Raw genomic sequence first — 26,140 nt, forward strand, 5'->3', positions numbered from 1 at the left:
TGCTTTTCACAATAAATTTATGACATGGCTAGAACGTAGCATTCAGCTGGTCCAACCCCAATCAAACACACCTGAACAAGCTAATCAAGGCATTTCAGATTACTAGAAAGCTACAGGCAGGTGAGTTTGATCAGGGTTGGAATTGACCGGTTCTCCTTGAATCTTTAAAATCCCATTTTACAGAGGTTGATATTACAGCAATACATACTTGTTTTATTTTTGTGTGCTTTGTTGTCTGCTTCTCCTGACGCGCCAACTCAGTGCATTTTCCAGCAGAGATCACAGGCTGGGAGGATGAACGCTCGAGTGTATTTCTCGTTGATTGCAGTGTTTTTGTGTCTGTTCGGATACTTGACCATAACTCATGCTATTCAAAGACGAACCACAGGTGAAAACATCTGTTAATTTCATTACACAACCTGAAGAAATGCAGAAATTAGTGACTTTCAGTTTTTGATCGTAGTTAACATAGCTTATGAATGAGAAGTAGATTTTAAAACCCTTTGATTGAACCAGACGAGTATGTATAAACTTTGTATTTCAGTTTGAGACCCATTGTGAAACCCAAGATTTACAAATGCTGAAAACGCACACCCTGGCCTCCCCTAATAATCCTCTTGAATTCTCTAGTGGATGGTTTCTGTCCGGCGAGGCTGAGGGTTGTACCATCTCATCAAGGATGTTCCTCTGATGAAGACTGCCCTGGAGGGCACAAATGCTGTCGATTTGACTGTGGGCCTGTTTGCGTGCTGCCTGTTTTCGGTGAGTTTCAGTTAAATAATGGATGCTAAGGCTAAAAAGGGAAGTCGTGGCATAGTGGTAAGAGAGTTTGACTCCTAACCCTAGGGTTGTGGGTTCGAATCTCGGGCCGGCAATACCACAACTTAGGAGCAAGGCATCGAACCCCCAAATGCTCCCCGGGCGCCGCAGCATAAATGGCTGCCCATTGCTCCGTGTGTGTGTTCGCTGCTCTGTGTGCACTTTGGATGGGTTAAATGCAGAGCACGAATTCTGAGTATGGGTCACCATACTTGGCTGACTGACACGTCACTTAAAAACACACACACGCGCGCGCTAGTAACACAATAGATTCAATGTAAGTTCTAAGCAGAAACTTTGCCTATTGTTGTTCTCTTCTAAAGTTGGTTTGAATTCATCCCTTGGTTTTAAGGACAGGATGGCTTTACAACATAAAGAGGAATAATACTTTGAACAGTGGTTCTCAATTCCAGTCCCGGGGACCCCTTGATCTGCACTTTTTGCATGTCCCCCTTATTTCACACACCAGATTGTGATCGTCAGCTTGTCAGGAGAGAGATCCATGAATTGGACCAACAAGTTGATGATTTCAATCCAGTGCGTTAAAATAAGGGAGACATGCAAAATGTGCAGAGCAAGGGGTCCCCCAGGACTGGAATTGAGAACCACTGACTTGGAATATAATTCATTCTGTAGGTAAAACTTGCTATTCATGCTTAGTATGCCACTTCGTTATACAACAAAACATTCAGTCTATATCCGGGTTCCTCAAATCTTGCCCTGGAGGTCAAATGTGCTGCAGAAGTTAGCTCCAACCCTGATCAAAGTCACCTGCCTATTATTTTTCTCTCAAAGTCCAGATTTGAGGATCCCTGGTCTATATGCACAAACTAAAGCTGACTATCTGTGTTCACGCAGTGAAGCCGGGTCAATGTCCCATACCGGAGATGATTCCACTGTATGCTGAAAGCTGTTTCAATGATGGCCAGTGTCCCGCCACACAGAAGTGTTGCCGAACCATCGGTGGCTTTGCATGCAGTGAACCACGTGGCCAGGGGAGCGGTTATGGCCAGGGCGTGGGTCAGGGAAGCGGTTATGGCCAGGGTGCCGGTCAGGGAAGCGGTTATGGCCAGGGTCAGGGAAGCGGCTATGGCCAGGGTCAGGGAAGCGGCTATGGCCAGGGTCAGGGAAGCGGTTATGGCCAGGGTCAGGGAAGCGGTTATGGCCAGGGTCAGGGAAGCGGTTATGGGCAGGGTGCTGGATATGGAAGTGGCGCTGGACAGGGTCAGGGAAGCGGTTATGGCCAGGGTGTTGGATCTGGAAGCGGCACTGGACAGGGTCAGGGAAGCGGTTATGGCCAGGGTGTTGGATCTGGAAGCGGCACTGGACAGGGTCAGGGAAGCGGTTATGGGCAGGGTGCTGGATATGGAAGTGGCACTGGTCAGGGTCAGGGAAGCGGTTATGGCCAGGGTGCTGGATATGGAAGTGGCGCTGGACAGGGTCAGGGAAGCGGCTTGGGTCAGGGAAGCGGTTATGGGCAGGGTGCTGGATATGGAAGTGGCGCTGGACAGGGTCAGGGAAGCGGTTATGGGCAGGGTGCTGGATATGGAAGTGGCACTGGACAGGGTCAGGGAAGCGGTTATGGCCAGGGTGCTGGATATGGAAGTGGCACTGGACAGGGTCAGGGAAGCGGTTATGGCCAGGGTGCTGGATATGGAAGTGGCGCTGGACAGGGTCAGGGAAGCGGCTTGGGTCAGGGAAGTGGTTATGGGCAGGGTGCTGGATATGGAAGTGGCGCTGGACAGGGTCAGGGAAGCGGTTATGGGCAGGGTGCTGGATATGGAAGTGGTGCTGGACAGGGGCAGGGAAGCGGTGTTGGACAGGGTCAGGGAAGTGGTTATGGGCAGGGTGCTGCATATGGAAGTGGCGCTGGACAGGGTCAGGGAAGTGGTTATGGGCAGGGTGCTGGATATGGAAGTGGCGCTGGACAAGGTCAGGGAAGCGGTTATGGCCAGGGTGTTGGATATGGAAGCGGAACTGGACAGGGTCAGGGAAGCGGTTATGGCCAGGGTGCTGGATATGGAAGTGGCACTGGACAGGGTCAGGGAAGCGGTTATGGCCAGGGAGCTGGATATGGAAGTGGCGCTGGACAGGGTCAGGGAAGCGGCGTGGGTCAGGGAAGCGGTTATGGGCTGGGTGCTGGATATGGAAGTGGCGCTGGACAGGGTCAGGGAAGCGGCGTGGGTCAGGGAAGCGGTTATGGGCAGGGTGCTGGATATGGAAGTGGCGCTGGACAGGGTCAGGGAAGCGGCGTGGGTCAGGGAAGCGGTTATGGGCAGGGTGCTGGATATGGAAGTGGCGCTGGACAGGGTCAGGGAAGCGGCATGGGTCAGGGAAGCGGTTATGGGCAGGGTGCTGGATATGGAAGTGGCGTTGGACAGGGTCAGGGAAGCGGTTATGGGCAGGGTGCTGGATATGGAAGTGGTGCTGGTCAGGGAAGTGGTTATGGGCAGGGTGCTGGATATGGAAGCGGCGCTGGACAGGGTCAGGGAAGTGGTGTGGGTCAGGGAAGCGGTTATGGGCAGGGTGCTGGATATGGAAGCGGCGCTGGACAGGGAAGCGGTTATGGCCAGGGTGCTGGATATGGAAGCGGCGCTGGACAGGGTCAGGGAAGCGGTTATGGCCAGGGTGCTGGATATGGAAGTGGCGCTGGACAGGGTCAGGGAAGCGGTTATGGCCAGGGTGCTGGATATGGAAGCGGCGCTGGACAGGGTCAGGGAAGCGGTTCTGGCCAGGGTGCTGGATATGGAAGCGGTGCTGGACAGGGTCAGGGAAGTGGTTATGGCCAGGGTCAGGGAAGCGGTTATGGGCAGGGTGCTGGATATGGAAGCGGCGCTGGACGGGGTCAGGGAAGCGGTTATGGCCAGGGTGCTGGATATGGAAGCGGTGCTGGACAGGGTCAGGGAAGCGGTTATGGCCAGGGCGCAGGACAGGGAAGCGGCGCTGGCCAGGGCGCAGGACAGGGAAGCGGCGCTGGTCAGGGCGCAGGACAGGGAAGCGGCGCTGGTCAGGGCGCAGGACAGGGAAGCGGCGCTGGTCAGGGCGCAGGACAGGGAAGCGGCGCTGGTCAGGGCGCAGGACAGGGAAGCGGCGCTGGTCAGGGCGCAGGACAGGGAAGCGGCGCTGGTCAGGGCGCAGGACAGGGAAGCGGCGCTGGTCAGGGCGCTGGTCAGGGCGCAGGACAGGGAAGCGGCGCTGGTCAGGGCGCAGGACAGGGAAGCGGCGCTGGTCAGGGCGCAGGACAGGGAAGCGGCGCTGGTCAGGGCGCAGGACAGGGCAGCGGCGCGGGTCAGGGCAGCGGCGCGGGGCAGGGTCAGGGCAGCGGCGCAAGTCAGGACAGCGGCGCAGGTAAGGGCGCTGGACAGGGTCAGGGAAGCGGCACAGGACAGGGTGCTGGTCAGGGAAGCGGCGCTGGTCAGGGTGCAGGACATGGAAGCGGCGCTGGTCAGGGTGCAGGACAGGGAAGCGGCGCTGGTCAGGGTGCAGGACAGGGAAGCGGCGCTGGTCAGGGTGCAGGACAGGGAAGCGGCGCTGGTCAGGGTGCAGGACAGGGAAGCGGCGCTGGTCAGGGCGCTGGACAGGGTCAGGGCAGCGGCGCAGGTCAGGGCAGCGGCGCAGGACAGGGTCAGGGCAGCGGCGCAGGTCAGGGCAGCGGCGCAGGACAGGGTCAGGGCAGCGGCGCAGGTAAGGGCGCTGGACAGGGTCAGGGAAGCGGCGCTGGACAGGGTCAGGGAAGCGGCGCAGGACAGGGTGCTGGTCAGGGAAGCGGCGCAGGACAGGGTGCTGGTCAGGGAAGCGGCGCTGGTCAGGGTGCAGGACAGGGAAGCGGCGCTGGTCAGGGTGCAGGACAGGGAAGCGGCGCTGGTCAGGGTGCAGGACAGGGAAGCGGCGCTGGTCAGGGCGCAGGACAGGGAAGCGGCGCTGGTCAGGGCGCAGGACAGGGTCAGGGAAGCGGCGCAGGACAGGGTCAGGGAAGCGGCGCAGGTCAGGGCGCAGGACAGGGTCTGGGAAGCGGCGCGGGACAGGGTCAGGGAAGCGGCGCTGGTCAGGGTGCAGGCCAGGGAAGCGGCTCTGGTCAGGGCGCGGGTCAGGGAAGCGGCTCTGGTCAGGGCGCGGGTCAGGGAAGCGGCTCTGGTCAGGGCGCGGGTCAGGGAAGCGGCTCTGGTCAGGGCGCGGGTCAGGGAAGCGGCTCTGGTCAGGGCGCGGGTCAGGGAAGCGGCTCTGGTCAGGGCGCGGGTCAGGGAAGCGGCTCTGGTCAGGGCGCGGGTCAGGGAAGCGGCGCGGGACAGGGTCAGGGAAGCGGCGCTGGTCAGGGCGCAGGACAGGGAAGCGGTGCAGGCCAGGGAAGCGGCTCTGGTCAGGGCGCAGGACAGGGAAGCGGTGCAGGTCAGGGAAGCGGCGCTGGTCAGGGCGCAGTTCAGGGAAGCGGCGCTGGACAGGGTGCAGGACAGGGTCAGGGAAGTGGACAGGGTAATGGAAGCGGCGCTGGTCAGGGAAGCGGCGCTGGTCAGGGCGCAGGACAGGGAAGCGGCGCTGGACAGGGCCAGGGAAGCGGTTATGGGCAGGGCGCAGGCCAGGGAAGCGGCTCTGGTCAGGGCGCAGGACAGGGAAGCGGTGCAGGTCAGGGAAGCGGCGCTGGTCAGGGCGCAGTTCAGGGAAGCGGCGCTGGACAGGGTGCAGGACAGGGTCAGGGAAGTGGACAGAGTAATGGAAGTGGCGCTGGACAGGGTGCAGGACAGGGTCAGGGAAGTGGACAGGGTAATGGAAGCGGCGCTGGTCAGGGAAGCGGCGCTGGTCAGGGCGCAGGACAGGGAAGCGGCGCTGGACAGGGCCAGGGAAGCGGTTATGGGCAGGGCGCAGGACAGGGAAGCGGCGCTGGACAGGGCCAGGGAAGCGGTTATGGGCAGGGTGCAGGACAGGGTCAGGGAAGTGGACAGGGTAATGGAAGTGGTGCTGGACAGGGAAGCGGCGCAGGTCAGGGCGCGGGACAGGGTCAGGGAAGCGGTGCGGGTCAGGGAAGCGGCGCGGGTCAGGGAAGCGGCACTGGTCAGGGCGCTGGACAGGGTCAGGGAAGCGGTGCTGGTCAGGGTCAGGGAAGCGTCGTAGGACAGGGCACAGGCCAGGGAAGCGGTTATGGGCAGGGTGCTGGATATGGAAGCGGCGCTGGACAGGGTGCAGGACAGGGTCAGGGAAGTGGACAGGGTAATGGAAGTGGCGCTGGTCAGGGCGCTGGACAGGGAAGCGGCGCTGGTCAGGGCGCTGGACAGGGTGCTGGACAGGGAAGTGGTTATGGGCAGGGAAGTGGTTATGGGCAGGGTGCTGGATATGGAAGTGGTGCTGGACAGGGTCAGGGAAGCGGCGCTGGACAGGGCACGGGACAGGGAAGCGGTTATGGCCAGGGCGCTGGACAGGGTCAGGGAAGCGGCGCTGGACAGGGAAGCGGCGCTGGACAGGGAAGCGGTTATGGTCAGTACGCGGAACAGGGCCAGGGAAGCGGCACAGGACACGGAAGCGGTTAAGGGAATTGTCGGGGATGTGGCAAAGGTCAATGTTGTGGTCAGGGACATGTTCATGGGAATTTTGCATAATACTTTCTGGAGATTTTTTTCCCAATGCTTTTATTCAAATGGCATGTTTTCTGTGTTTGCTTAAACAGTTTAGAAAGATTTTCTGACTCTACAACTACTATCACCTCTTCCAAATAAAAAAAAAATAATTGCTTGATTTGAAGAGTTGGTGTTTGGTATCATTTGGCTGTTTTCTCACATAACTGCTCTCTGGCATCAGTGCTGCAAGTTCCTCTCCCTGAGTACTGGACAATTAGCAATTTTTTTTTTTTTTTTTTTTCCAATTTAAAATCCGTATTTAAATGTTCTTTGCTAAGCTGAATAGTCTGAAGCCATTATTCCAGTTGGAAATCATTATGCCAATTTGGTGCTCTAGAAACATTTCATGAATGCTGAAAATGGTTCCATAAGCTCTTCTGAGGCAGTATGTTAAAGACTGCATGTTTCTAAGAGCTATTGATACTCAAACCATTGCCCTAATAAATATAGGAATAGCATAACCGCTGTTACAGGTCAAAAGCTTATTGTGGATTTAGAATTGGAATAAAGCTTGGCGTGTTTGTGAAATACTGTTTGAATAAAGTAAAAGAGGCTTTATCTAAAATGTTTCATGGTAGGGGTGTCCCGATATACCGGTATGGGAGATAACCATGATGTTCAAAGTAACAATTATCGATATAATGTTAATTTGGTGTGTGACGATATACTGGTATTAGCAATAATCGCAATATTTAAAGTGAACAGAAAAAGTAATCTCTTATGATTACACAATGTTAATACTCCAGCGCCACTACCTGGTTGAGCTCCCAGGTGGCAGAATTGTGACTTAACGATGACACCTGTCACACAAGATGAAGCAGCCACTTTGAGGAGAGCGGTGTTCATCAGAGTAAGTTGCCATTATTTTACTAGTCATAGAAATCCACTGTTACCGTTTCCCATTCTGTGTTCATATATTTAAGTTTTCTTTGCTCGTCTCGTTTTTGTATTTGAAATCAATACGGCCTGTGCATAGTCACTTTATTTTTTTTGTTCAAATCCATTAACGGCTACGATTAAAAATGATCTTGAAAAAACTGAGCTCACATTGCTAAAAGTTTAAGACCCGTGGGATTGCTTGTAATAAAGATTTTAATGCAAAAGGCACGAGAGTCGACTATTTCTGTCCGTGGTGTTTTAATTTTAAATATTTGCGATATCCTAACAAGAAAAGTAGGCTAATTAAGTTTAAATGTTTTGCTGGTTGCTTGAGCAGCTTATTATACAAACCCATGAAGTCAAATGCGTGAAAAATGTTTATATTTAAGTTTAAACTAATGTATGATTATGAAAGATTGTTACTGTTCTGTGACAAGTCACAATGCTGAAAGAATTATTTGATTATTATTTTTTTAGTTTACATGATTTGAAATAAAAAAATAATGAACAAATGTTGTGTTTATGGTCTAAACAGACGCGGATCAGTAGCGGACTGCAAACGCGTCCTGTGTGAAAGCACAATGAGTATGAGTCCGTGCTGTTTCTGCTCCACATACCTAACGCATACACACTGCAGACGGAGTATGTGTGAAACAGGCGTGACTCTACACCATCTTTGTTAATGTCAATAAAAATAATGTATTGTTCACTGTTTATTCATGTTAGTTAATACACTGATGTTAACAAAACACCTTAAAGTGTTACATTTAACATTTATTCGTCATACTGTTGAACTTGACAGTATTTTCTCTCTTGATATTTCATAGGAGCTTCAAAGAAGATGGAGAAAGCCAGAGTCTTGTGTCCTGCGTTTATCCTTATGTTCGTTGGGTGAAAAAGAAAAACTGAAAAAAAAATCTTTTTCCACCCAAGGTTTCTATAGATATCACGATATAGCGATACTGTGAATTCTTAAGGCCACAACAACTCTGTCATGAGAAGTCAGCGGAGTGCTAAAGTATCCAGTTAGAAGTTTATAACCCACTCTCAATGGGGAAATTGCCCAAGAAATATTGCTTAGATGTATATTCTGAGAAAATTACAATGTTTTCTGACCTTCCATGCATTTGAACCTGTTGTAAGGGGCTCCAACACAATATAAGGCGGGCACTTTAAAATATCATATGACCTGCTCTTTAACAAAAGTTGCCTTGAAAAATTGCTCAAAGTTGAAAATTATTAAGAAATGTTAATGAAAATGTGCAATTGTAGTCTAACCATTACTTTACCATCATCAAATTTCTGCCTTAACCATTATTTTACCATCATCAAATTTCTGCCTAAGTTATAAGTCTTGACAAATGTTTTTGACAACTTTTCAAGGGCAGTGGCCCAAAAACAAACCTTTTGTTTTCATCCTTTTACTCACCAATTTGAATATATGGCAGTGTGTTGCACTTGATACAGACTAGTAATGCACAAGCCCTTTTTCTGCACTTTTGTACAGATGTGTCGGAGCGTCTCTGGTCTCCTCTCACTTCCTCTCTTCATCACTGCTCTGGTGCTGATTGCTAGGAAGCATGAACTGAACAGTTATTGCACCTGCACAGGAACACTGTGTAAAAGTTTGTTTAACAAGGTTCAGAGTTTACTTGCATTTAAGAATATTCCAAATGTATTTGTATAAATATCAAACCAAAATATCAAAATATCACTTTTTTTTGGGTTTTGTGTCCTCTTTTGAAGCTTTAGGCTTCTCCCAGTTGCAAGGGTGTCTTCAAAATGTCGTCTTTTGTGTCCTATTTAAGACAAAGTCATGGGGATTGGGTATGGAATGAGGGTGTGTAAATGATGACAAAACTGTCATTTTGGAGTGAATTATTCTTCTCTCTCACTCTCTGCTGATGTGTGATGTTTTGGGAGGTTTAGTCTCTAACTTGCTGGGCAAGAGTGTCAAGTCAAGTCTTGTCAGATGTCAGAATTTGTCACCAGGCTAAAAAACAAAGCAGATATCCCACAAAACATGTAACGTTTTGTGTCCCAAAAAACATGTAACGTGTGTTTACATATAATCCAATTCTAAATATTATTAAACATTTAACCAAATAGCCCTCTTTAGCATTAGAAATCAAAGTCATCCAAGGATCAAGGTCATGACCGTCAATCTCCCTCACGCAAAAGTTAAAATGATTCATTTTCTACTTCAATGCTACTTTGTGGAATCTATTAACACTCTATTTTAAAATATATATATATATATATATATATATCTATATATTTATTAGCATTGCTATAGACATAATAGTTAATTGAAAGAAAAAGAGGGGAAAAGCCTCTGGCCATTATTATAGGAGTATAAAAGCCATATTGAGTTTCAGTTTTTAGTGTTAGGGGGCGCTATGACTAAAGCAACTCTCAAAACTGTCCTACTGAAACATTAGGTGGCATTACTATAGGACGATTATATTTAATAGTGCAACTTTTTGCAGCGGAGGCTCTTTCTTTGGTTTCAGGTTAAAAAGTGCAAACAGTGTTTGAAGCACACGTTCTGTATTCACATCTGCTGTATGTGTTGTTCTCTTAAACTGGTCTGCAGCTGGTGCTGCGATGTATATTGCACATATACGTGTGTGTGTGTGTGTGTGTGTGTGTGTGTGTGTGTGTCAGTCAGGCTCAGAATGTGCTGCTGTAGGTTCAAGTGGTGCTACTTGTCAGCACACATCAAGCCTCCAGGCCCCGTGAAGATCAGAGTCAGTGTCACGACCGTCTTCACAGGACATCATGGGCCAGCCCTGTGTGAGACGATGTACTGCTGTTAGCTTTGCCTCAACATTCCCTGTTCAAGCCACACACAAACCTCACAGAGGGCTCACGCAATTCAGCAGAATGGATTAAATGCATCTTAAATTCAACTGTGAAAAATCTGTGAATTAGCAAAAGTTTTATTTCAAGTTCCTTGCTAGATGCAAGATGCACACATTGACAGTGCTGACAGTATTATCATTATTATTTTTTTGCAGTCATGACATGCATTTATGATGTGCAAAGAGCAGGTGTGGCCCCTGGGTGCTGCTTGTTATGGCTTCTTTTCTTATCAAACTCCAATCTGCACACACTTCTGTAGTTCTTGCTTATTCAAATGAGCAACTGCCACTTCAAATTCAGTTTTTCATTTTGGCTTAGATTATGTTTTATGTATAAATGCATATAATTACATGTGACGACTTACAGCACACACACACATATGTATACTGCACCTTTCATATAAATGTGACCTATATATCCATATAGGCCTATGAATCAGGGATATGACTGTTAAGAAACTAAACACTTTTAGCCACACTTTAGGGATGTGAAGATGTTTCTACAACATTTATCTTCTTTTATGATTTTCTTTGATACAAATAGCATTTTCTTATTGGTGACATGTCCCTGATTGTATCTAACAGGGTTTTGTCATTTCTATAAGGAATACAAGCAACTTTTCGGTCAATTGTAGTACACAAAATCACAGAATACCCCACCAGGCACTCATATAGTTACAAAAAAACATAGTAGTGGATATATACAGTACTCCTACCTTCATCTACACAGTTACAGAGATTAATTTATCAATATTTCCTCAAATATTACATTTTTATAAAATCATTTCCTGTGTGACGACTGAGGCGTGACAGGACTGACTTTATGAATTTTATTGATGCAGAAAAAATTATGTTTTGTGTTCTTTATTTTTGATAAGCATTCCTATTTTTAATTATTATTATAATTTTAATGTCAATGCAATATGGTAAAGTTCAGTCAAGAACATAAAATTCATTAGAATATGACTGACAAATTAATAATAACTAATATCATTTTATGTCAATATAAAAACATGTTTCATTTAAAAATTTATTAAAATTCCTTTTAACAATAACATGGCCAGGAGAAATTAGGATTGCACAGTGCCACAATAACAGTTACCAACTTGAATGGCACAAACTCAGACAGGAGTGAAAACAATAACCCTTGTTGTGCTATGCATACACGGGTGTAATAAATATAAATATAACTTCATAATACATAAAGTATGTTTTACTATGATCCAGCAAATGTACAGACATTTAACTGAATATATTATTTAAATAATGTTTTACTATGGCATGTGGTAAATATATATTATATGCAATAAAGGTAATAAAAAACAACAATGCCATTCATTTGTAAGGCAGTGTCATAGGACTGTCACAGGATTGTGACAGGGCCTGACGGTCAGCCATTTTTAACTACCATTACTGAGCCTGCTAGCATGCTAACATAAAAACTGTTAACATGCAATCAAGGAATTTCAGTAACTTTTTACACGTTTTGGGATGTTTTACTGTGACAGGGCCTGACCATTTAGCTCGTCCTCCTCAAAAAATATCATAGAAAAACAAGCTTAAAATCATACAATTCAATGACAGAACTCACCCTTGATCAGTGTCAGCTTCACCTCAGTCAAATTATTCCACTTCCTTTGAGTTATATCTTTAAAGGTGCATTACACACATTTTATGTTGAGTTTTATCTAAATGTAACAGGACTGACCGAAAACATGGGGACAGTTGTAAAATAGAATTTATTCGTAGAATTTATAATTTCATGTTTTTAATCAGTTTAATCAACTTAAACTTGTTATTGATGGAGTTTCTTTTCTAAATAACAGTTTTTAGCAGAACAAAACTATGAAAGATGTAGGTCCAATTTGGCTGGGGACAAGGACAATGACAGGATTTGTAATTTTCAAAAGTATTTTTAATCAATTAACAAATGTCTAAAACTGGCTGATGGTTTGAGTTGTTCAGGAAATAAATATGCTTCACTCATTAGGTTCTCAATGAGTGAACCATATTTATTTACAGAACAACTCAAACCATCAGCCAGTTTTAGACATTTTTTTGGATGGAATACTTTTTATAGACTGTAACAAGTCAAGGACAGATAATGTACATTTCTGGTATTCAATATTAATGATGTGCAATAATGAAATGAGCTTTTGATGTCCTCGGTTCAGGAACCAATCTTTCGCCCATCGCTCGTTTTAATAATCGAGTAACTTTGCAATAGTTTTGCAGCCGAACTGAGGAATGGCCTCGCCGGGGTGTTTCCTATATAACTTAGTGTCTTCTTCGTTGTTTTCGACCAAACACATTTAAAATTTAAATGTCAAATTACGTCCTAATCAACATGTGGTCACAACCAGATGGCGAGCCGACGTCGCACCACGCCAGAATAACGCGGCGCCGCGCAGTCTCCTATTGTTTCCTTTTGTTTGCGAACACTAATTAAAATCAAAACAAGGCATTTAAATTACTTTATTCGTCTGATTACCCCTCGTAGCCTGGCCACGCCTGCTTTACGTTACGCGCAAGACAGCCAATCCCCGTCCACCTGGCGTCTGGCGTCAGGGACAGGTGTGACCAATCACAGGCGACGGCTAGCTGCCACCGCCAAGCTTGTGTGCGGAGCTCAGCGGAAGTGAGTGCTTCACTCTCATTCATCCTCTTTGACAGAGCAGCTCGACACACTTCTGAGGTAAGGTGCTTCTTATCATATTTAGGGCAAGCTGTGAAAATGTGACTGAAAAGATGAAGTGAACTTAGGAAGTATCAAAAGGGTGTTGGTATATAGGCTACATCTTTTCACAGAAGCGTTTATTGTTGATGTGTTCAACAAAGTAGTCGATTTAACACATTTATTATTCACTTTCATAATGAGGTTTGAATAATTAGCTTAAGGTTTCTGGAAATGTTTATGAGAACAAGTGCAATATCAATAAAGAAGAGTTCCGTCCAGATTCGATGACGTCTCACGGCCCTGTTTTAAAACGTAAGTTCAGTTAAAATGTAATAATGGCGTTATATTCACTTATAAAGTGGTGATAATAGTATGTTGAGGTTAGTATCAAGAAGTGTCGGTTTGTTCCGCAGCTTTTGCACATTTCCGCTGCTCGGGATTTAACGTATCACCGCGTTTTGGTGAGAAGTGCTTCATATTTCCTCATATTTTTTTCTAATATCGTTTCAAATGGAGGTTTTAGGAGCACCCAGGTCGTTTATTGTCGGGTTAACTCATAAAACATCGGTCTTGAGGCGATAATGTCTCAATAATGTCTGTGAATGTTTACCTCAGCTAGCGCTAGTGTTGTATATTCGTGTCAGTTGTATGTTTTGACGCTTGTTAATGTATTAAACGATCGCACCGAACCACAGTGTCGTGAGAATCTTATAAATATCCTCTTACCAGCTCGAATACATATTAAAGTGCCTTTTTAAAGTGATGGTGTTTGGTGAAGATGCTATGGGCTTTGATATCTGAGTTACTGTAACGTTACTGTAGTGTTGAGTGATTACAGTAATCATGTGCCAAATATGAACCTGCAGCACAAATATAGTTAGTTTTTATATATATTAGATATATTTTTAGCAATAGCCAACAATACATTGTATGGGTCAAAAAGATCCATTTGTCTATTATGCCAAAAATCATTAGGATATTAAGTAAAGATCATGTTCAATGATGTTTTGTAAATTTCAGGCCATAATTATACCAAAACGTAACTTTTGATTAGTAATATGCATAGCTAAAAACTTCATTTCGACAACTTTAAAGGCGATTTTATTAATATTTCAACTTTCTGGCACCCTCAGACTCCAGATTTTTAACTAGTTGTATCTCAGCCAAATATCGTCCTTTTCTTACAAAACCATACATCATTGGAAAACTTTGTTATTGAGAAACATTTGGAATAAATTTACCCTTCTGATTGGTCTTGTGGTCCAGGGTCACATTTATATTCTACTATGTTCAATAACACATTGTACCACGCACTAAAAATCATGTTATTAATACAATAGTTAACGAAAGAACATAATTTTGCCAAAATGCAATTGTTCAAAAACATGGTATTACCATGATACAGATCCAATAAAACCAGAAAAAAACAACGTTTTGCCATATTGCCACTTTTTAAATAACATTTACCAATATGTTCAGACGAGTCTGTCTCTTGAAATGTTTCGTTTGTGGTTTCTTTCCCCTTTGAGACTGTCTATTTTTGTGGAGAAACACCTGAGCCTTGTTATTAAGGCTTGCTCACTAGGTCGTGAAGTAAACGTTGAAGAAGCTGTACGAGAAGAGGCGCGTTTGAGAGTGTGTTTGGTGTAGTGATTGGGTACGAGAGCTGTGGAGTGTGAGGTCATGGGGTTTTTGTTGGCTTAGTGTGTTGAGATCGCAGGCCAGGCTGTGTCAGATTTAAAGCAGACATCTGTTGGTCCCGCACAAACGGTCTGGATATTTAATCCTTCCAGTGGAGAGGAGGAGGAGGAGGGAAAGAGACCCCCGTCCCAGAGCTCACAGCTTTTGTGACAGGTGTCCCCATGCCATTCAGCTCCTCGAACAACTTCTCCCGTGTGTGTGAAGTGGTGGATGTTTTGTCTGTTTATTTTTCTCTCTGTGGTTGCGTCTCTGTTGGTGTACTGGAGGAAAACTCTGCTGCGTCAGCTAGTTAAGCAGTGTAGAATGTAAAGTTCAGATGTATTGATCTTTGTTGTGTCACGTGAGAGGCTGCGGTCTGTCTTTGTGTGTTTGTATTTGCACACACACAAAAGAGAGTGAAAGGACAGAGAAAACACACACCACGGACCGTTTTTGGCGCCATTTCCCAGCTGTCTTGCTCGCTGGTGTGTGCTCCGTGTCACTGTAGCATGCCCCACGGGACGCTCGTACAGTTAGCGCTACGCCGCCTGTGTGTGTTCACAGAGCGAGGTGTGTGTGTGTGTGTGTGTGTGTTGAAGTCCAGTCCTCTTGGGAGACTAAACTTAACCCTCTCCATTCATGTTGCAACACAGCAGTTTCCATTCTAGGAAGCAGGAGATCCAGCGTTGGGCTTCTGGATTGCTCGAAGTATGCATTTATTCACAGCACTTTATGTGTAGCCTCACTATAGGAGCTCAGTAAGGCAGTGGATCTCAGTCCTTCTGATTTAAAGGCACCTGTTGATGTAGACCAAGATATATTTTGGTTATTTCTGTGGTAGTTATGAAAAACCTGTTTGTCTTCAGACCTTTATTAACAAAAACTCAGAGTATTTGTATAAAAATGAATACTATGAAGGAATAGTTCACCAAAATTAGCTGAAAATTCACTCTCCTTCTGGATGCCTAAGATGTAGGGGAGTTTGTTTCTTCATCAGGTTTGGAGAAATGTAGCATTACATCTCTTGCTCACCAATGGATGCTCTGCAGTGAATGGGTGCCGTCAGAATGAGTCCAAACAGCTGATAAAAAATCACAATAATCCACACCACTCCAGTCCGTCAATCAACGTCTGGAGAAGACAAAAGCTTCTAATGTGTTTCTAAGAAACAAATCCATCATTAAGATTTTTTTAACCACAAAACGTTACTTCTGGATAAAATATGAGTCCATAATCCAGAATCCTGCTTCCTCCAGTGAAAAAGTCCATCCTCTGTTGTCTTCTCACATGAGGTTGGGTCAACAGATGATGCCATCGTCCATCGCCGATGACTGGGATCGCACCTGCTCTGTTTCTACTTTGGAGCAGCAGCACATTTGACAAGATCAGATGTTTGTCAGCGGTGCTCAGGATCTGCAAATCATTCACCATCATCCTCGGTCATCTGTCCTTACTCTGTGTATGTGTTCAGTGAAACTTGATGTACTGTAAGGCAACCGTACATTTGAACATGTTTTCCCTTATCTTTTCCCAGAAATGTTCAACATGTGTGTGACAGAACGTTACCAGTTTAAAGAGCACAGGCTGTTTGTTTGAGGGAGAGACTAACTAGAACTTACAGCATTTCCTGTTGTTGGAATCTTGGGCATCTGAAATATGGAAATTTGGACATTTAAAAAAAAAAAAAAACACTCAAAAGTCAGTTGCTGCATTTGAACAACACAGTTGTCTAAAAATACGATGCATTATCAAATTTTCTTTATTTTGGCTTTTGTCCTGAAAGACAAGAACTGACCCTCGAGGACGTTTTCAGTGCTGCTGTCATCAACATGACAGCAATTGCATTCTGACAAAACTCATAAACACCAGCGTGCGAGATCTCGCTCTTCAGAGGTGTAGTTGTACACCTGTAGTTCCTCTCTATGTTCAAGAATACAAAAGTCATCTGAGCCGGAGTCGTGGAGGCTGACCTGTGCCGTGAATCTAGCGTCACACAGTGTATTCGTGTGTGCTTCCTCTTTTCAGTGACCTTACATGACAGCATGAGTCAGGCTGTTTGTATTTCAGACTTGCATACACTCCCTCAGAAGAGCGAATGTCATCCTCTTCTGAGTAGCCCATGTTAATCAGTCGCGGAGGCCTCCTGGAGAGCAGCTTTGACAGAAGGACTGATGGGGGATGCTGCTCTTTTAAAGCCTCAGATCTGCAGTGTCAGACTATTTTGTGCTTGGGATGTTAATATCATCTTGCTTAGCTGCTGTGCACCTCTCCGTCCCACAATAACTGGTGGATGGCCTCGCTGTTGCCATGGAGCCGCACGAGTGACAGATGGAGGGGGTGAAGGAGAGACAGGGGGGTGGTCTGTCCTCGAGGATGGAGACCCCCACCACAGCTTTGGGAAGTCTTGGGAATCTTGAATGGTGCAGCTCACCAGCTTCTTCCAGCCAGCGGATCTTATAACTGACCTCACGTGAACAATAAGCCACTAATTAAAACTAATTTAATACCAGAAACACAAACTACTGTGACTTGCACTTTCCCAGTCTGGAAGAGTAAGGGCTGCTGCAGTCTGAAGTCCAGTCTTGAGCAGAACTGCAGTCTGGATGGGTGTTTGAAGTGAAGTGAAGTGAAGTGAAGTGACATTCAGCCAAGTATGGTGACCCATACTCAGAATTTGTGCTCTGCATTTAACCCATCCGAAATGCACACACACAGAGCAGTGAACACACACACACACACTGTGAGCACACACCCGGAGCAGTGGGCAGCCATTTATGCTGCGGCGCCCGGGGAGCAGTTGGGGGTTCGATGCCTTGCTCAAGGGCACCTAAGTCGTGGTATTGAGGGTGGAGAGAGAACTGTACATGCACTCCCCCCACCCACAATTCCTGCCGGCCCGGGACTCGAACTCACAACCTTTCGATTGGGAGTCCGACTCTCTAACCATTAGGCCACGACTTCCCAAACCCGCCCTGTGGCCTGACCTGAGTTTTGAATTTTTAGACCAAGCCCATTTTTATTTTCTATCTGACCAGATCACACATGCTTATAGTGTTCATAATAAAACATACATATTTATAATGATCATTTATTCTAATTGGGAGATTTGAATACTTTTATTTCCTCTTTAAGCATTAATACTTTATTTTATTTAATTTTATTTTTTTATTTTGTATTATTTTTTTATTAGTTTATTTTATTTTATTTTATTTGTAAAAAAATTTTTTTAGAAGAATTTTAGAATGATTTCTGAAAGATAATTTGACACCAAAGACTGGAATAATATTAGTAAAAAAAAATCCAAGTGGTAGAGCATTGTGTTAACAAGCGCAAGGTTGGGGGTTCGAATCCCAGGGAGCACATGATAGGAGAAAATTGGTAGCCTGAATGCATTGTAATTCGCTTTGGATAAAAGCGTTTGCTAAATGCATAAAATTATTATTATTTTTGCGTAAAATAATGCATAAATGATATTTCGCAATATTACATTTTTTTTACTGTATTTTTGATCAAATTAATTGTTGAGCTTAGGAGGAGACTTAAAAAATATATAAAAAATATTTAGAATCTATATTAAAATAGCATGCAGTTAAACATTCAAATATTCTTTTTTTATTAGGCTATTATTTTACAAATTCACACCCAAGTTGATCTTGCACCGTTGGGCTCTGTTTGGGTAGCAGATGATTAAGAACATGGATGAAACCTAAAGTACAGCTGAATTGGGGTTTGTTCTACGTCATAAACCTCATATTATGAATCGGTGACCCCCATCCCCCTAAACTGCCCTAAAACTATCAAAGCTGGCCTGTTTCTTTAGACCCCCTGCTACTGTGTGGATCACCTCTTCCAGGTCAGTGCCTTTCAGTCTATCAGTGATCGGGATTGAGAGAAGGAAGAGAGGACAGTGACGAGCAGAGAGAGAAAGGAGGATGAAAGAAGTGTCAGGCTGACAGACGAAAAGCTTGGGGATTTATGGCAGGCCAACTGAAGGACGGAAGAGGATGACAATAGAGAGGGTCACCGCAGGGTGACTGCGTCTTGAGAGGCTTGCTGAAATCTAGAAATGGGGCGGCCGATAATGCTGTTGATTTATATATTGCCTGTGCCAAACTTGCAGCCGTGTTGGTAGAGTGTTATAGGTGTTGCTATGTGGTCTCAAATGGTTTATTAAAAGGCAGTGACAGTAAGAATTTTCCACTCACAGTGCAATAGATCTTTGTGTTCAGTGTTGCATTTGTGTGCATGATCATTGTGGATTTTGCATTCATCCAGTGAGTAGCTCGACACCGCAGACGAACGATGCACATGTTTGCATTTAAATGCCACTTCATCTGTTCAGTATTGTTCTGCTTTCAGTGCATCACACTGCCCTGCACATAATCGTTTTGCTGCTGCTCGTTCCAGCCTGTGGAAACCACAACATGACTGCACTGAAAACAGCACAACAATGCAGACAGTTCCATTACACTGGCCCACAATCATTTGACTGATAGTTTGGGTTAATACCTAATCCATCTAGTAATCAGAGTTCGTAAAAGATCAACATCAAGCAATTACAATGCCATTTTTAAACATCTGTAAATGATCATACATCTGATTGTGGGTTTGAGGGAATTGTGGTTCAGTGAGAACCTGACACTTTCAATTTTTTTTTAAGAAAATGTGTGTGGTACTGGTTGTTGCCCAGGCTGTGCAGTTGTTAGTGTTCTGTGTAGCTTTTAATGTACTGTAGATAGTTGTCAGGGTGTTGTGTTGTGTTGTTTTCTAGGGGGCTGTTTACTGGCCCGAGTCCATCTTTTGTCTCTGATATTCTATGCTTTGCAAAACAACAACAACAACAACAACAACAACAACAAAAACACATCACGAATGATGTGAAAATGCACTGTTCAGAATTAAATGATTGTAATTTTTGAACGCCTTTCTAACAAAACCTAAGGTTGGTCTCTTTTTAAAGAAGACAAAAAGACCGCAGATTGTGAAAGCGATCCATTTGGCATTCTAAACTTGCTATAAAATCAAAGTCATATTTCTAAGTAAGTTATGTTCCAAATTTGAAGTGGATCTTATTAAACTGAGGATCCTGTAAGATTTTGTTTAGGCGCTGTACTAAAACTAGCCACCATTTAATTTTTATGAATTTTCCAGTCACAAACCAATACATTTCAGATATTACTTTTCTGTAGGGTTGGGCATCCCATCAAAAAAAAAATTATAGACCCTTTGGAAAACAAAAAGAAAATCTAGTACAATTTGCACTTTTCCTTTTTCAAGGCCTTTGGAGTTTGCATTTTAAATATGATACAGTAGGCTGGACAGGGTTTTGTGTGTCTTTAGACTCTGGTCCCTCCTCTGCTATACTCTATAGGATGTTTTTACTTAACCAGACATAAGGTAGATTGCTTAGAAAAGCAACAACACACCTCTTCTCCCAAAGCCTTGTTTTTTTTGGCACCATTCTTGTCTCAAGTTCAATACTTGGTTAGGAATTTGAACAATTTGGACTCAAGTATGAGTATTTAGTGATGCTTTTCTTAGCAAGCACCACTAATTAGACGAACAAAGCTTCTGTTGGGATTAAGAACAAGCACATGAGTTTCAACAAATGTAGGTCAATAAAGCCCATTGAGGAAGATCCTCAATAAGTCGCCTGTGATCTCAAGAGACTTTTTAAAGGGCTTTTTCAAAGCTCAACCACAGACTTGATTTACAGTGCGAAAGTAAAATCTTTTGTCATTTATGCGCTCGCTGTGCTGTCCTGCTCCACTCTTACTCTGCAACAAGTCGTCTCTTCAGTGTCATGTCACCACAGCTATGTGTCGAACCACGGCGACCCAAGTTCCCTTACATTTACTGGGTGGCCTCTGCCTCACACAGGACAAGAGAAACAGGGACTGGGGGAGGGCAAGTGAAACAGAAAAGGAGAGACCTCCAGCCACTTTGAAGCTCCTCTCTGGTTCCTGTGTCAGGCTGCTCCCCCGTGGGACAAAAGGCCTTTATGTGTGGCTGTAGGGGGGTATTGTGGGACTGGGGCGGTGGGCCGCAGGGCTGGATCCCCCCCGTCTATTGATCTGCATGGTCCATTCTGTCTCACCCCCTCCACCACAGCTAGGCTTACCAGCTGTCTGCTCTACACCTCTCCCAAACCGGCCTCAAAGACACACGCGGATCATATGGGCGACGGCATTAGCAGACTTAAAGAAGCTTCATGGAGACATGCATGAGATATATTTATCGTTGTGCATGGAAAGCACGCTTGCTTTGCATAAAGGTGACCACTGAGTGCATCTAGCATGATAACAACAACATCAAAGTGCCTTCTCAGCGATTGACCTACAATTTGTGGTGTGACCTTTGCTCACTCGCATACATTGGTTTACTTTTGCCAATAAACATTTATCGCATTTGTGCAAGTCATATATTATGCAGTGTCTAAATATGGTTTGAAATCTGTGGCTAGTGTTAAAGAGGTTTGCTTTGGCAAGCATTTCTGTAATTTACACACTGTAGTTTATAAAGTTCCTTGTTTAAAAACTTCCAGTATGTTGGTGTAAGTATAAGTCTATACAAGCATACTCAGTGCAAGTAGGCTGTTGGTGCGTTCTAGTAGTTGAATGCACATTATTGCTACCACAGTGTTGTCATTACGAGTGGGAAACTGTGAAGTTTTTCTTTAAGCACCAAGACTTTAAGGGGGCAAGAAAATATGATGGATATAAAAGATGCTGCATTTGTATTGATAGAGAGAAGTATTATCAACATGGCTTCTAGCCAGCTGATCGAGTTATAACACATCCATTTGATGAACCCCCGTTGAGGACTGAGGTGTGTTTCTGTGTGAATGAGTGGCGACTACGCTTATTTTACACTTACTAATGTTTTTATCATCTCCTGTCTCACTGTATGGGGACAGTCCTCCTGAACTTCATCTCCAGAGCTGATCTGAGAGCCACTTCACTGTACACGAATACAAATAGACCCTTTGCAGTTCGGACCGATGTATTATTCTTACCTTTTATGAGCAAAAATGACGGCGTATTTAATTTGTTTCCACTGATGTCCTGAAGCACGCTTTGGCTTCCACTCTCCGTACAAACGATTGGATATGCACCTACTAGCGCACATTTATATAGGTTAAATGTTTAAACTAACATTGTGATATGCTTTAAGTGTTTGATATCTTTATATTTAATTTTTGGTAAGTCGCAATTACAACATCGTATGACATTGTCTCCTATGATGCTCATAAGTTTCTTCATATTGCGTTAGTATCTGATAACACTAAATCAGTAAAATAATAAAAATTGCACTACGAAAGATCTCCATGGTTAGCCTGTTTTTCCCTCCTTGAGAATTTCTGTCCGATGAATGGATGATCTTGACACACGTGTGGTTTTGTTTAGTGGTCGACCGATATATCAGTGCTCACACTCTCTCTCTTGGTCGTCGTCATTAACAGTTCTGTCTAAATCAGATAGAACGGTTAAACAAATAAATTAACGTATACAGAAATTATTACAACGGTTGCTTTTATATTATACTACTATTAGTAATAGAAAGGCAAACATTATATACTTTTTTTGTTTGCCGTCAGCATTCAGCAAATACGCATTTATATAATTTAAACAAATCTTTGAATGACTAATGAACATTTAATTTCACAAACCTTGCAAACTTTGAATCCAGCTGTGAGATCTTGTGAAGTGTGTGTGTGTGTGGATCCAGCATGATCGCGTGTTCTCTGTGTGACGGTCGGTCCGTGTGAATTGAATGCTTTAAACTTTAAACTCGTGCCACAGTCTGTGAGCGGAGCAGAGCAGAAACAATTTCCCCTTCTTTTCCCTACCAGACGGCAAACTAATAACATTGTCAGCATTAAAAGGTATAGTTGCTGCTTTCTGCTGTGCAAATTTTGTTTGTGATGAAAATAACAGTACATTTTCATCAGTTATCTACAGATCGATGCATTTCTTCAAGATTACAAAATCATTCAAAATCAGATACTGATGAAGAAGTAGCACTGTAAGATCACATTTGTTTGAATGAATTATTGTGAAAGCGGTTGCGTGTGAATGTGCTGTGTCTAGGGCTGGGCGATATACAAAAAAAAATGATATCTCGATATTGTCAAATTTTTTACGATATTCGATATATATCTCGATATGTTTGCATTTAAATAATAAAAAATAAAACATGATTTTCTTTTGCCCATAAAAAAAAAAAAAAACATTTAGATTAAACAGCTAATTTAAGCAGTTAAAAAATCTAGACCAAGAGATCACTTACTGCTTTTTATTAATGAATACATGTAGGCCTATATGTAACTGAAGCAGTGCAAATTAAGTAACAGTTACAGAAAGTGCATTCTGTCAACTTTTTAGTGCATGCAATTCACAATTTAAACTATGCAACTGGGATAAGTATTTTATTTTAATTTTTTAACAAGTTTTTAAGATAAGAACACAAGTCTGTCAACTGTCTGTGGTTTTAAGAGAAACTCTGTGGCATGAAACTATGTTCCTACTGACACTAAAAACCCTCTTAGATGGGGAGCTAGTTGCTGAAGCACATAGCTATTTCTTATATATAAATATATATAAATGAATACCAAAGACTTTTGCATTTTCTCTGTCTATATTATGGAAACTGGTAAACATATCAGTGAAATTCCCCAATAGTAATTCCAAATGGCCATAGCCTATGTTTCTCTATTCAAACATCAGCGGTCGAGTAAGTGCATTTATTTTGCGATCACAAACGCAAACAATACAGTTGAGATCAAACGACAGAACACAGACCGGCTGAACGACGCTTTCATTAGATCGCTCAATTCCAGCTTGTTAGTGTTTTCAGATTATCACCGGCGGCTCTTCCGCAATGAGGAGTGAGCGCGTGCGCGTGGTTGCCAGATTGCTTAAAATAAGCAAACACCGGGAAGAAAATGTATACTTGTAACAGTGGAGCTCTGATTCGGAGAATTAAACTCTTGTTATCTGGCAACCGCTATCATTACAGCTCTCGTAGTAGAGGGGCGTAGAGCAGTCAGCAGTTACAGGTTCCTTTTTTGGACATTTGGCGCGTTCTTTTGGGAAAGTATGCTTGAATTTGAAATATTCGATATTCCCGATATATTCAAATTGTACATCGTCGTCAAAATTATTCCGATAGTATCGCTAATATTCGATATATCGCCCAGCCCTAGCTGTGTCTGTTTAAATCATGCTTTAACCCAAAAAAAAATATATTCAGTAAACGGAACAGACAAACTCCTTTTAACTTCCCACTTGGCTATTACCGTCATTATAACCTTCTGATCTGAGAGATCCATCTGTATCAAGCTGTAGCTAAATATGTTTAACATGTGAATTCTTGCTCAATATGCAGATATATTACGGACCGTTGGCATGATGTGTACTCGTGATGGGAGCGGTGGTGGTGAACTCTTGGAGTGAGGGAAAACCATGAGGCTACGACTTTAAAAAGAAAACTGCTCCTCGCTCCGCTCACATACTCTGACTCGTGCTGTGCTTTTTACATTCGCCCTCTGTCATATTCATGTCATTTTCACCGTGTGCTGTATGTAAAACGAGTGTTACCCTGGCTTTATTTGAAAAATATGATTCCCAGTGCACACAAACTTCCCAGAATACTGAGTGCCCTCCAGGTTACAGTGTTTACTTTCTTTTTATCTATATTTGTATTAAATATTGATTTATTTGTGAAATATACTGTCATCTAAATTATAAGCATGTTTCTTTTACACATTTATTTTTAAATCCATTGTCAAATGATTTCAGATTTCTTAAATATTAATAATTCTAATTTAAAAAAATCATATCGGCTTTATATCGGCTATCGGCCCCTCTGTTTTCCAAGATATCGGCATCGGCTGTCAAAATAAACACCTATCGGTGGACCACTAGTTTTGTTAATATAAATACAGTTATCTGTTACTACACCCCCCCCCCCCCCCCCCCACACACACACACACTTTCCGGTGGGGGAGAAGGTTTGGAGGTTACCTGCTGAGTGAATCCTCTCTGTCTCCTCCTCTCACAGTGTCTTTGTCATCTCTCCTCTACTCCAACTGTCCTCATCATTCTGTCACCAGGGCAGGCTAAATCTGTGTTTCTGCTACGGTGCACACATACCTGATCGTGTGTGTGTGTGTGTGTGTGTGTGTGTGTGTGTACAGGGGCCGTGCAGCTCGGAGTGTGAGGGGATCTGACCAGAAAGAGCCCTTCATCTTCAGTATGATGGCCAACGCGGTGAGTGCTTTTGGTCACATGTCAACACCACCTGTGTGATTAAAGAGAGTTTCTGGTCTTTGTCAAGTCTGTTATGATTCAAGTGTCAACATGTTAAAACCACTGTTTGCATTGATGACAAAACTCAAGTGAAAGAGGTCTTTTGAAAGTGGGCCTGTGCTCTTAAACATAAAGGTTTCAAAAGAGTCTTCACAGCGATGCTGAACCAGTTGTGCTTCCCCAAAGAACCTTTCACTGAACAGTTCTCAAAAGACCATTTTAATAATCTAAAGAACCTTTTGTGGAACCGTTGATGCCAATGACGAACCTTTATTTTTAATAAAGTGTTTGCTGTGCTAAATTCTGCTCTATTGCTGATGTAAAACATATTTTGTGAACATGATGTTATTTCAGGGCTCCAGACTAACATTTGACAGCAGTGTGACTGGTTCTGCCAAACTCAACACATACACCAAATGATTTAATAATGACTAATACTACTGAAATATTGATCATGTTTTTTGACAGTATTGAGGTGGGATGCAAATATACATTTATTTATATTAAAAACAGTAACGTCTGTTTAAAGTCTGTTAATAGGGTAAAATGTAAATGACTCAGGAGTTAGGACTAAAATGAAAATGATCATAATATCCACAGGTTTATGTTTATGCACAACTTTGTTTTCCATAGTTCGATAACTGAGTGGTTTTAATAAACTAGTATTTTCTGATTCAGTGTTTGCTGATGGTGACTCGATTACACACCTTTTAGAGAGAAATGCACCTTTCTTCTGGATTACTTCATCAGAGACTCGCCTCTTCTGGTCAACTATTACAGGGCCAGCCCTACATTTAGTAAAAAAAAAAAAATTAAAGAACAAAACCCGTACGTTATAGATGTTGGTGATTTCTGAATTGGAAATGGTTCTAACGGGATTGTTTTTCTTGTTTTCCGTGTCAGTTTCTTGAGATTGTCAGTGCTTGTTCATCTAGCTTTAAAATAGTTTCAATCACTTGGTGGTCTTTGTCAGAAAACTCAAGCGCTTCTTACTGGTTTAATTCTGGTCGCTTGATTGACATTTTCCTCTAAGATCGCACTGCGCTGTCTCTTTGGCCGAGCTGTCCATGTGGTGCATTTCAAATGAGTGTCTCCTCTGCGAACGTCTAGAGTCTAGAGTCCTGCTATTAAGAGAAACTGCTTCTGTTAAACTAATGTAAGGACATGAAGATGGAAGGTGCTGTAACAGTTTATCAGGTCTTAAGGTCCTTGCACTCGGAGTCAACTGGGTGTGCAAAGACCCTTAGATTGAAGCTTTCCTTTACAAAATATTCCCCAAACTCATTGAATTTTTAGATGGAAGGG

General features: G+C 43.7%; 2 protein-coding genes across 5 annotated transcripts in view; both read left to right on the plus strand.

Annotated features, from left to right (window-relative positions):
• The window catches only part of LOC132108259 (transcription factor Dp-2-like), a 144,751-nt gene that overhangs the window by 80,119 nt on the left and 38,492 nt on the right, over positions 1-26,140 (plus strand). The window contains exons 1-2 of one of the 4 annotated variants that reach the window (XM_059514933.1): positions 12,784-12,863; positions 24,724-24,796. In XM_059514933.1, coding sequence (XP_059370916.1) covers positions 24,782-24,796 — 15 coding nt within the window. In that variant the 5' untranslated portion in view covers positions 12,784-12,863; positions 24,724-24,781. Of the gene's footprint in view, positions 1-12,783; positions 12,864-13,136; positions 13,158-24,721; positions 24,797-26,140 lie in introns of those variants that run through there. The other 3 variants (XM_059514934.1, XM_059514935.1, XM_059514937.1) reach the window with 3 other exon arrangements.
• Positions 232-6,227, plus strand: LOC132108522 (fibroin heavy chain-like; the record flags this gene model as incomplete). Its single annotated transcript, XM_059515217.1, has 5 exons — positions 232-388; positions 631-762; positions 1,678-1,809; positions 4,594-5,169; positions 5,938-6,227. Coding segments are annotated over exons 1-5 (1,224 nt in total), but the record flags the coding sequence as incomplete, so codon positions are not given.

The sequence above is a fragment of the Carassius carassius genome, chromosome 28, assembly GCF_963082965.1.
Source record: "Carassius carassius chromosome 28, fCarCar2.1, whole genome shotgun sequence".
In the NCBI taxonomy this organism is placed as follows: Eukaryota; Metazoa; Chordata; class Actinopteri; order Cypriniformes; family Cyprinidae; genus Carassius; species Carassius carassius.